The sequence below is a fragment of the Coturnix japonica genome, chromosome 2, assembly GCF_054131305.1.
Source record: "Coturnix japonica strain WE chromosome 2, WE-NBRP24, whole genome shotgun sequence".
Classification (NCBI taxonomy): Eukaryota; Metazoa; Chordata; class Aves; order Galliformes; family Phasianidae; genus Coturnix; species Coturnix japonica.
This window is the reverse complement of record NC_140664.1, coordinates 98,502,268-98,514,435: the sequence shown is the minus strand read 5'-3', so window position 1 is coordinate 98,514,435 and position 12,168 is coordinate 98,502,268. Positions and strand designations below refer to the sequence as shown.

Below are 12,168 nucleotides of genomic sequence, written 5' to 3'. Positions count from 1 at the left end.
TTTTTAATGCAAAATATGTTAATAGAACAATAAAGGTATGGCATACAATATAAACAAATCCATGTATGAAATCTAAATGTAAACACTTTATATTCTTGTGGGAAAAGGAAATCCTTGAACTATTATCTGAATTGTTTAAGATACGTTACATTAAATCCAGATGCAATAATTTAATCCGGAATTAAAAGAGCCTTACTTCAGCTCATCTTATTTTCGACATCAAGCATTACCATTTTAATTCCAAGTCATATGGTTAAACAAATGCATTTGCTGTTAATTTCTTTATTCCTTTCTGGAATCAATACATCAGATAACTTGCATGACAGCTCCCCCTGTTTTGCCAGAGTTTAAGTCTACAGAACCTGCTTCAAAGCTAAAGTTCTGAACAATTGTTAATATCTCATGTATCACTCTTCTCTCCTTAGGTTATTGTTACAGGATAGAGACAAAGAAATATCAGCTCTCACAGTACTGCCAACTTCAGAACTAGCACGGAATGAGTCCTTAAACCCAGGAAAGCCTAGCAGCTGCATTTGTTCCTACTGTTTTTTTCTTTATGATTCCATAGTTTTAAGTGGCGTGTGACTGCTACAAGAGAACAACAAGCAGTAATGGAGAGAAAATGGTTTCATATATGACACTTCCACGTTCCAAATCTGCAGAGACATCAACTCTGTACTTTCTGGAATATTTGACAAAGGACTCAAAAGCAAAACATAAATATGGCGGTACAAGTTCCAGAAGTCCGCTTAAGTATGTTGGTTCAGACACAGGTTGTTAGTAGGTGCTTAAGGAACAGACAACAAAAAAAACCAAAGCATACAGTATTCTCCTCTAAGAGTTACAGCTTTAAGGAATCAAAAGCTTAGAAAGTTCTCAAACTCAGGAACTGCAAATCTCTGTTGCACTTTTCTCCGATGAACTTCTGCCTTCTGAACTTATCTATACTTCAGTTCTTCAGCATTCTATTATGAACTCCATGAAATAAATATTAACTTTGTATTTATAAATTATATCGTTACATATATATATTAGACATATATTAATGTACATTAATGCTACATATCAATATATTTACATATTGATACTAGATGTGTTGTAAATGATAATTCTCTTGTGAAAAGAAATCTTCCCAATAGTCTGTTATAAGCTTACTGACTGGTAGCTTACTCTGTCCTTTGCAAAAGGTCAGTTAACTTCTAAAACTGCCTTTTTTTGTGTATTTTTTTTTTTTTTTTAAGTATGAGTAAGACTGTAAAAATCATGAAAATAGACCTGATTTCATACTGATAATCTTCGGCATGGAACAACATTATCATGGTAACAATAAACAGTATTTGTTTTCTCAGCAGAAAAATTATTTATCCAGTGTTAAACAGCCTTTAAAAATTATTATTAATTCTTATATGACCAGTTTGGAAATACCTCAAGTAAAAGCAGCTATCTGACTATTTCTAGCAAGCACAACTGAAGTGGAACACCTACCCGAATAATGAATCTAATGGCTGCACACCCAGAAGTTGCCATCACTTTGGCGCTGTTGGGAACCAGATTAAAAAGAGTAGGCACAATAGCTTCAGCGCCATGATCAAACTTGTTTCCCAAAACAGTTGAAAGATGCCTATATAGGAAAAAAGATAGAGATTACTTAGTTAGAATTAATTTTAGTTACCTAAAATGGACAATGAATTTTGCTGCTTTAACATTAAACAGCAGAAATTCTCAATTTAGTTATTTCCAAGTCTTTGCCTCACTGGAAATGTAGGATTTGACAAGCATTTTTATTACTTAGCAGACACATTAGAAGGCTTAACTATGTAACTTTATTTCTTAATGAAAAACAAATACCACAATCTGAAAAGCTAATATTCTCATCAAAACGCTGGCAAAACTGAGTTGATCATAGTAAGTTATCCATAAAAGTGTACTCTTTTTCATTTTTTCAACATTATGGTTTTAGCATTAATAAATACAACACGAAATAACATCATTGCCCAGCGGTGACAACAAATGCTTCCATGCAGGCAGACTGCATATATAAAAAGAATCTGGAAGTGACAACAAATATTATAACATTGTTTTAGGGATCATGAAAAATTCCTAACTTTTAGGTCTGGATAAGGACATTACACAGTATGCTTACTCTACTACTGACTTCATGCTAGGAAACAAAAAATCCTTTTCTCAAACCCTGAATTTCCCTGGCAAGAATCATTCTATGCTCCAGCAGCATTCTCTGGCCTGTTCTATTATAAGGCCAAAAGAGCAAGGGTGAATTCTGGGACATACACAGCCGCTGCATACCAGAGGGTACATTAATGCCTTTAAAAAGGGCAAAAATCCCGAGAAAAGACAGAAGTAGGAAAAACTGCCCTGCTGTAAACACAGGACCTTCCCCCCCTCATTCCCAGAAATAATGAGGCCAGACGTCTTAATTCTGTTAGTCAGGGCTCTTAAGACTGTCACTAAAATTAAAGATTATTGCCTCATCAAAGCATGTGAAGTTCCATTTAAGCTTTCACTTGAATTTTAGCTTTTTAATTGCATCTCAGTGGAAGGACATAAAACACCCTGCAGCTCACCCTTATAGTCACAGTAAAGTCCTATACCAAAAACTCACACTTAAGTGCTTTTAAGATTAATTCCCAACATTACAGCAGTGCCTACTGCAGTTTGTACTAACATTAAGTACTTGGTTTAGTGATGGCAACTTCCTCTTCACATACAATGTTTTACAGAGATTATTAACTATATTTATCACCTGCAACAACAAATTAATTAGAAATGTTTCTTTTATGTTTTCTCTGTAGCTACAGACCTTGACTCTATTATCAGCAATAGTGTAGAGTAGCCCAGCAAGACGATCTTTCCTGCAACAGTGGTAAAGGACTTTCCAGTCAAATTCACACTAAAATCTAGCAATGTACACAAACAAATGTAAAACTATACTTACGCTACAGTAATACATGCTTCTCTAACCACCTGGGATCTGAGATCCTTGGCTGACAGCTTAAATGCACCGTCCAACAACCGTAAATGCTGGAAAAATCCATCATACTGTGCAGCTCCAGCAACAAGCAATGACCGAACTTTCTTGAGCTAAAAAATTTAAGGCATTTAGTTTAGCTACTAATAACTACTAATACATATTCTCTTTAAAAATAATAATAGCTTTTAGGAATATCAAATTATTGTTAAACTGTACATAATGTATAACTCCAGTTTCAAAGTTTAAGGTAGGTCTTGAGACAACCACACATGAAAATGTTTAAGTGTATGAAAAGTGTGCCTGTCTCCAGCAAAGTCTAATTCCACAAAATAGGAACATTATGTTAGTCAACAACAAGGAATGATTTGCTTTAAGAAACAAATCATATTTTCAAGTATATGGAAGTAATTTTAAAACAGTTATAAAGAAATAATTAAGTAAATTCTGTTGATAGAAAGTCTTAGATCTCAGTCTACAAATACAGAACTATGTTCATATACCTGTTTCTGAATGGTTGTTAAGATACTGTAAACTAGATGAAGAATATAGATGCAATATTTTAATTCCATAAGTAAATCTATTATAGCCATACAAGAGGTACCAATGCTAGCGGTTTACCTGCAGAGTATGTAATCTTGAAGAAATAAAGAAAAAAAAGTATGAACAATTGGGGGCTTTTCTAAAAGCTTCCACTCAAATGTCAACAGAAATATATTCCAGTCCTTTAAAAAACACGTGTTTAAAGCTTATTCTGAAATGACTTGATACATAGAAACTCGTTTTTAAAACGTAAAATTAAATTGTCTTTTGTATTATCACTAAGAAAAGCACTTTAAAACATGCAGTCACATACATACATACAAGCACCTACGCTTGAAATCAGATCAAATGTTTACCGCATTGGTTCGCTGATCCCAATCGTGTTTGTCATCTGAGAGGATTTCCCTGATTTTGTTCAATGTTTCTTCAAGTTCTCGACTAGAATAGATCTAGAACATTAAAAAGAACAGAAAAATCTCCAGTTAGCATGATGAAGGAAGCAGTTTAAAAAGACTGAAAATTCCACTACAACTCTGAAAATCTTGCCCTTGTTATACAACTCCAGAGAACTATGCCAGTGGTATTAAAACCAATTTAAAGCAAATATTAAGGATAACGCAAGTAGTGAATGCTCACTAACAGGAAAGAAGTATCAATATTTTCCCCAAGATTTCACCTTTCGATCGAAATTCACCTTTCCTAAGAATTTCATTACCTTGTTGTTGGGTTTTTTTGCCCTATTTTTTTTCTTTCAGGTTGTAATTCACTATGAGCAGAGGTTAAATAATCTGTTGCACTTCAATTTCATTCTCATACCCACTGACACAAATGGTAATCAACCATCTGATTGTAAATCTCTTGGAATAGCAACTCATCCTCAGAGTGTGCGACTCTACAAAAAGACCTGACTGGCTGCTAGGTAACATCAAAATAAAAAAGTTGTAAAAAATGATTTTATATATATATATATATACATATATATACATATATATATATATATATGCACAGAGAGAGAGAGAAGTCATGTTGATATAGGTAATACATTCTTATCAGATTTAAGTATGAGAATAAGTGGAGACAGTTCATATGGAATACTCTTGCATACAAAATTTAAGGATTTTTTCTGTTTTATCCCCAGCTTCAGAATAATATGGAGATAAGAAAAAAATTATTGAAAACTGATCTGGTCAGAATTTTTTTCCAATAACATTTTAAGCTTAAGACTTCCAGTTTCTCGCATCCAAAGCTGTTTATATAAACACGCTGAACTACATTCAGTTGCCCAGACACAGGCATCTGGTACTGAACAAGACATCCACGTTGGACTGCCAGATATTCTGCAGGACTTCCAGGAGACCTATGCCCTATAAAGTGGAAGCGAACGCTAGAACTTATGTAGAAACTCAACATTAGTAACTGTTTCTCACTAATTACCTGCTTAAATGCACGGTATTATTTTCGTATGTTCAAGAGTGCAGAGTGTGTGGTGGAAATGAGGATCAGAGGTTAGGAACACTGTTTTGCATGAACTTTTATGCTGGTCCCTTAAACACAGATCTTTCATTTTATTCTGAAGAAGATTTAGAAATTCTGTTTTACAGTTAAGCCAAATCTTTATTTTCCTGTGCAACTTCAACCAACCAACTTTCCAACACTGAGTACGCTGAACTAACTGTTCAGTATAGTTACAGTAGCTACAGCAGACTAATTTCTACCTTTCCTCCTATGCTTTGGTAACAGAACAACAGTAATGAAGGCATGAAACAGTATTTCATGCTGCAGTACTTAGGATGTGGAAAATATCCATGCTAAATAACACCTGTATATTTGAGTAGTCTGATAAGCAGGGTAGGAATCCAAGCTCCTTGGGTTTCCTCTTTGCCACCACCCACCTTGCTACGTCTTGTTCCTAATTCAACATATCTTTCTATATGTCAATTTAGCAGCCCATGCCAACTTATCCCAACAATAAAACACAACCACAAGGGATGAACAATCATACCTTTTGGCAGCAGCAAACTAGGATCTCTTGGTGTACACATTAAGCTTAGTCTGAGACTCTGGTAAAACTGTGTCACTGAGAGGGCCTTCAAAAACAGGCCAATTTCTGTTCTCAGCTGATGGGGAATCTGAGTCCATGAGCTGTATTTAAAGCCATGGGATTATAACTGCTAGGCAATAAACAAGAGCAGAAGCACCATGTACAATGACCTACCTGCATGCCTAGGCAAAGAATTTAATATTTTGATTACCCGGCAAAAAATAGAATTGGGTCTAACCAAATTCAAATTGTCTTTTAAAGGAGCGATTTAGTAAGCGGCATAACTTTAATTAAAAAGAAATTAAAATTTTTCCACTAAAAATCCCAAGCATATTCTCCATATGTAGTTTCAAAACAAAAACTGGTTTTAACCTTTTTTTCCCTGCCTTTGATTAATGATGCTTTATACTTCTGTGAAAATTTGTGCATAGACAACAATTATACTTTCTTTTTTTTATAAGTCTCAATGTTGGATGTTTATGCAAACAAATTCGCTTTGGAAAAAGAATGTAGTTATTAATGGATATTATTCCTCTCAACATGACAACTGAATTTTCTGCTTCCAGTTCAACATAAGTGAAAAAAGAGCTGTGAAACTACTCAGTTTGTAATCTAAATACAGAAGCACAGTCTATCACAGTGCAGTAAGTAAAGAACTCATTAGCAAAAAGGTTATTTTGAGATACAGTGCGATGGTTCTATCTTCTTTTCGGGCTGCAATTATCCACTGGAGGGTAACATGCACGCACAGCAGAAATGGTAAATGCCACATTGAAGGCAGAAAAACTAATGTTCAAACACAAATTAAAGAAATAACTATTTAGACAGGAAGTATTTCCAAGTCAGAATTACAAACTTGACAGGAGCAAACAAGAAGATATTCCTTAAAGATGATGAACATAGGCATTTGACTAGATTACTGGAAAAGCAGAATCACCACTGAAGGTTTTTAGGAGCAAGTTAAAAACACACAAAAAACACTCTAAATTTATCTGATTAATTCAGGTGCTCAGAAACTTAATTCAGGATCGGACCTGTATTTCCATAATAAATTTTCCTCCCTTGTTTTTATTGAAACCTCTACTAAAACCCACACAGTTGTAATGGGAACAGGCCCAGCAACACAGAAACAATGCCTCTATCCATTCTGTCTAACAGAATTTGACTTTAAAACAAGCAGGCACACTGCAATTCTACCCAGTTTTTCCCAGTTTTTTCTTAGAAAAACTTCTCCCTTCCATAGTCATCTGTGTGGGCTCAGATTGTGGGGTGGTTTTTTTCATTTTTTGACCATTTTGACCAGCTAGTAGGTCTTAGATTCTTATATGCTATAAATTAGGCTGTTCTGGGTCAGTTACACATTCTCCTTTGCCTCTCCACTTGAACTAAGGGGTTATTAGTGAGGACAAGGTGGTCTTTCTTCTCTACCTTCTGCAGTTAAGCAGTGACCTACCTTCCCAAGTCATCCAGCAGAATCAGAGAGAAAAATCACACACACACACAATGACATCCAGGTATTTCACTTTTGTTCTCCCAGTGTTATTAAGCAATTTGAGTGATCAGAGAACTCTGCTCAGGACTGAAAACATTAAAGTACCAAATTATAGGCAGCATGTTTTCAGTGTTGTGGAATGTGACTCTGGTAAACTTAACACAGACAAATAATATGAGAAGATTAATCGTCTTGCCCTCCAAAGAATTCTTAACAGAATTCTCAGGGAGACAAAGAAGAAACAAAGCCCTTACAGCATAAAACAAACTTTGGCTGAACGAGACAGGAACCACAGAGGTAACATGTTTCTTCATTATATCAGTCAATATTTCCATCTATAAAATGACATTTAACAATGAAATACATTATCATTATAAAATAAATTAAAATAGAACAGATGTATATATCAAGAGAAGGGAGTCGTACAAAATCCTTCTGGTGTTTTAAAGCCTTGTCTGAGTTTTTAGTTGTCTTCCACTGTTCAGCTGCTCAAAGAAAACATATTCAAAGTAAGTCTTTGAAAATGCAAAATGTTGGGTGACTCAACTCATGTGAAAACACCAAGCATGTGTGAGTCTCTGAAACTATAATTCCCGCTTTTAAAATTATTTGCTTATTATTAGTTGCGTATCCCATGAAACTTCAAATCCCTATGTTTCCCTAATATTATGGAAATGTTTTTCTTATTAAAAATTGAAACATGCAATTATTTTCAGAAGCTCCTTGGAAAAGATTAAGCAAAGTAATAACAAATTTTAGCTGAAACAATGGAATTAGAATTTGTAACATAGTTTTAAAATGTGGGTTTTGCTAATTAACAACTGAAAAAAATAATAAGTTCTCATGGAGGCTGTAAATTAAAGTGCTCATAGACAGAAAGGTAATGACGCCTCAGTTGAAAGACTATAGAATTGTAAGAATAGGCTAAGAGAGTGTTGTAAATGGCATATTCCTGAAAACAAAAGTTAGCATACACAGCACCTTACCTGTACAGTAGGAACGTCTGTAAATGCCTTAATAAAGTCATCTTCATCCACAGCTCCAGCTCCTCCTTCTTTAGAGGAACCTACAAACACATAAAATACTGTTAAACAGAATCTAATGCACATCAGGGTTTTCAAAGTGAAAGAATTACCTTTCAACCTGTTTTCAAACAATTAATACAGCTCACAAAACGCCAGAATATTCAATCTGTATAAAACTGCAACACTGATTTCACCTTACAGTTACAAAACAAACAAAAAAAACCCTTTACATCCTTTGAGGATGAACAATTCTGAGCAGCTTCCAACGACAAAGTTAATGGTTTAATTTTATCATTTTTATTTGTGCTTAACCAGAAATACGTTTACTACAACACACCCTCTAGGAGCTGTTTGCAAAGGTGATCGGGACCGCATCCTGATAATGCAAACACTCCCATGCACAGAATTCCAAATTGTTTAGCAGAGTGAGAGTTGTGTCATTAAAGTTCATCAAGATTCATTTTCACACAAAAACATGTGCCAAAAGGAACCAATCCTCTGTGGCTGTGGTTTGTTTTGGTTTTGTTTAATGCTTTCATTTTTCTTTCTTTTTAATTGTAAAAATCTCACATAGTACCCTACATGAGTCATAATACCTTGCACTCCCCAGAATTCTCCTTAGGAGCCAGAAAGTGTGAGGTGCATTTCTCATACTGTTCTGCCCAGCTTACAAAGCACAGATGAAATGGACACATCAGCCAGAGAAGAGATGTATTTTACCAACTACAGCACAAATAATAAACATCACCAAAAGAAGTTAAGCCTCAGAAACCAACAGAAAGGAAAAATAAGGACCTTCTGACAACACAAACACTTGGCAGCTACAGTCTTTACAGAAGTTTCACAGAGTACAGATGCTGATCTATTTACAGTGCAGGGCTATGCACTGCTAGGATTGTACACTTGTGTACCTCAAAGAGTGAGCATCCACTACAAGTATGGTTCAGATCACAGACTTAATAGATCTGAACGCCCCTACGCAGATTAAGTTCTCTCCCACTCCTTTGAGACTGCTCAGTTCAACAACACTTTTGAATGATACCTACCAGAATTTAGACACATTAATATTTCTGTATCGTACTGCAAGTAACAAATTTTGACAGCCTGAACTCAAAAATACTGCAAAGATATGCTGTGCATAAAACTCTTCCCCATGTGCATCCCCAACATGACCTGTTACAATCATCAATGGCAGTCAAAGGGGAAAACAAAAATTGTAACCAGTTATTTCTTGCCCTTCCTAAGAGGAGAGGGAATAAATCCTTCAATAAAGTGAATGAGGAGCTATCCAGCTGAGAAAAAGATGGAGTTTACAACTAGGACACACTTTTCAAAGTGATCTTCAACATGCATCTAAGAAGCAGTCTGATACACACAATCTCCAACTGCAGCTGCTGGACCATCACCAAGAACTGGCTAACAGTAACATAACACAAAATCTGAAACATGAGGCTGCCTGTGAGCTCCCATTCCAAGTTTTGTTCAACACCTACATTTTTAAGGAAGTCATCTTGGAATCAGAAAATTTACAGTATCAAGACATGCCAGCTAAGCCACAGAGTAGATCTCCCAGCCCTGAGATAGATATAGAAGCCTCTTGAGTCCAAATGAGAAGCTAAACAGCAATCTTTTTTTTTGCATTAGTTCTTCATCACCATACATGATGGCGAAGGTACAGTGCAATGTAAAACTGCCCTGAAGTTTGAGAAAGGCTACTGAAATTTCTGATTTGAGACAAGAGATTGAACTAAAATGTACCGAAGTTTGAAAATTAGCACAAACTTCTCAGTTTGGTATGTACCACAAGCCTGCTTTTTCCTGCAACTAAATATAACGGCTGTAGAACTTGGTTTCTGCCACATAAACTTGCAGAGCTCCTCTGAGGGTGGAGGCACTGGTTAGTGCAGAATTTTGTAGAGAGAAACTTTGAAAGAGTTTGTCACAGGATCACCGGGCTAAACTAAACAAGGCGGTACAAACAGTCACGTTTCCATTCATAACCCTATTTTTCCATCCTAAAATTATTCTGGCATATGATATGTTTTCACAGTACTGAAGCAGTCAGACCCAAAATGCAGTAGTCAGGAAAGGTAAATAGGAAAAAAATTGAAAAGCCAGAAGGCTGCCTCAGTTTTAAAGAATAAAACATTGCTTTAACATTATCAAAAGCCTTGGTTCTTTTATTTTCAATACTCAAAATGTGGAGGAACTCTTCATATCAGGTTTCTGCTCTGCCTGTCACACTGCTTTGGTCAAAAAGCTTACTGTGACATCCACTAAACAGTGAGCTCTTAGGAAGCTCATACTGCACGTTTCTTCACAACCTGTTAAAATATTGTTTAAGACTACAGTGATCCTGTGACATGAGATACGAAAAACCACTGTACTTCACAGTTTATACAAGTTCTGTATTACTACTCAGTTACACAACACCTGAAGGTAAGGACACTATAAGTAATTCCAAGGGTCTGTAAGCCCTCTGCATTTAACATCTGCAAGCACACAGCAGATAAACTAAAATCCAGAGCCTCACTGAACAGCAAGGAGAGCAATCAATGTCACTTCTGGACTTAGCCCCCTTGGACGAAAAACAGAACACAAATGAATCTGAGAGAGATGAACAATGCATACAAGACATTTACACACAAATTTCATCCTCTTGTTACTTATGAACTATTACCTTTACCAGTTCTTACATTCAAGCAGCCTGCTTAGAAAGGCTCACAGAAGCACCTGCAGGCCTTTGTTCCACGTCAGGAAGCTGGTGAGAACGTACTGAAAACAATAATCTTGACATGGAAGAAAATTACAGCATATTAAGCATCTCCAACTTTAGTGCTTTCATCTTAGCTCAAATGTGTGTGGGGATAGAGGCAAAGAAAATGAACCCTTTCCTTGCACTCTACTAAGAGATGACACCTTCTTAAGTGAAATTCAAGAATTCCTACCATTCAGTGAGGCCCTATGACTTTTCCTTTTCTTTCTCTAAAAAAAGTTTCTTCCTAGTCACAAGGAAAGCAATTGAAGAAAATAACAGGACGCCAGAACATTGCTAACTGTGTGTTGATACAGTGCACGATAAGTTTTAAAAAGCACACTGCTATATAAATTCATTCTATCCCTCTGAATTCTCTAAAAGCACACAGGAATGGGATCTTATTCTTGGAGTGAGATGATTTGGACTTTTTTTCCCCTGAAATAAAACTCAAACATCCAATGAATTCCAAGGTCATAACTATACTTCAATAACTTCAACACAAACTGAATCTGAAGATGCTCAACACTCCTAATTAGAAAAATAAAATTAAATAAAATTAAAAAACCATCCACCATGATTTTGTAAAATTCTACTGAGTTGTTAGTAAGGAACTGAAAGCAGCTTCTGCTCAGCATGGGTAAGAGTGCAGGAGAAGCCCAGGTATTACTAACCTTTTCAAATAATACATTAGTTAACTGGGAACTCCCAGTGGTTCCTCCTACTGACCCTATCAACTGTATCACAGGCACAACCAAACAGAAAACCAGACAAGAGAGACTGGGCTAGGAACACACTGGCTGAGAGGAATGCTTTCAGTGAGAAAAGTTCCCTGGTCTCCCTCACTGTGGGGCTGTACAAACACTGTGCTAACACAGAAGAAGCAGCTTAACAGTGTTGATACAAAATAACACACAAATAAATATTACAAAACAAACAAATCACAGAAATTAGAATTTACTTCCTCTAGATTACAGCAGCCAGTTTCTGCTACCACCAATTCATAGAATCCCTTTAAATGGTACAAACCCTGACTGCCTGTGAGGAGAGTCCTTTAGGACAGTACTTGCAGCGTGCCAAGACAGTCCTCAATAAGTTCCCACAACCCCTCCATATGGTTAAATAAAGGTCACATTTAGCTCTTTCTTTGAATACGTTCTGCTGTTTGTTAGTCTCTGAAACTGTGAGATTTCCTCAATCTTCTGTAGAAGATTGTGCTTCAATAGAATGCACACCCTGACTTATTAACAGAACACAAGGGTGACCTTACTTCAGTTCAGCCAGTGTTCAGTAAGTTCTTATTTCCATGTTTGGATATTAATCAAA

The 12,168-nt window shown here is 36.0% G+C and overlaps 1 protein-coding gene across 50 annotated transcripts in view; it reads right to left on the bottom strand.

Annotated features, from left to right (window-relative positions):
* The window catches only part of CLASP2 (cytoplasmic linker associated protein 2), a 114,667-nt gene that overhangs the window by 51,782 nt on the left and 50,717 nt on the right, over positions 1–12,168 (bottom strand). For all 50 annotated transcript variants that reach the window (XM_032442404.2, XM_015854125.3, XM_085540417.1 and 47 more), the window contains 4 exons: positions 8,049–8,128; positions 3,886–3,978; positions 2,954–3,099; positions 1,486–1,621 (listed from right to left, as the gene is read on the bottom strand). In XM_032442404.2, coding sequence (XP_032298295.2) covers positions 1,486–1,621; positions 2,954–3,099; positions 3,886–3,978; positions 8,049–8,128 — 455 coding nt within the window. The remainder of the gene's footprint in view (positions 1–1,485; positions 1,622–2,953; positions 3,100–3,885; positions 3,979–8,048; positions 8,129–12,168) is intronic.